General features: G+C 53.8%; 1 protein-coding gene across 1 annotated transcript in view; it reads left to right on the plus strand.

Annotated features, from left to right (window-relative positions):
• LOC107701355 (uncharacterized) overlaps nt 1-305 on the plus strand; it is a 36,830-nt gene that overhangs the window by 34,895 nt on the left and 1,630 nt on the right. The window contains exon 27 of the mRNA XM_016503343.1: nt 63-225. Within this exon, the coding sequence (XP_016358829.1) occupies nt 63-225 (163 nt within the window). The remainder of the gene's footprint in view (nt 1-62; nt 226-305) is intronic.

Below are 305 nucleotides of genomic sequence, written 5' to 3' on the forward strand. Positions count from 1 at the left end.
TGTGTGTGTTTGTGTGTGTGTGTGTGTGTGTGTCTGTGTGTGTGTGTGTGTGTGTGTGTCAGAGTCTGCTGGATGTGTGTGTGGACGTGAGTTCTGGTGTCCTGATGTCCGGAAGCAGAGTCGTTCTCTCCGCTGAAGCCGGAAAACCGCAGCAGCTCTGGAACGTCACGAGTGACGGGATCATCCGGAGCCACGCCAGACCAGAGCTCGTGCTGGAGGTCAAAGGTCAGAGAGACACTTGGATACAGCTGAGCTCAGTCATGTTTGTTTCCAGAAGCTTTACTTTCACTGTTCCTCAGCGGAGG

Source organism: Sinocyclocheilus anshuiensis, unplaced genomic scaffold, assembly GCF_001515605.1.
Source record: "Sinocyclocheilus anshuiensis isolate Anshui unplaced genomic scaffold, SAMN03320099.WGS_v1.1 scaffold1566, whole genome shotgun sequence".
Lineage (NCBI taxonomy): Eukaryota > Metazoa > Chordata > Actinopteri > Cypriniformes > Cyprinidae > Sinocyclocheilus > Sinocyclocheilus anshuiensis.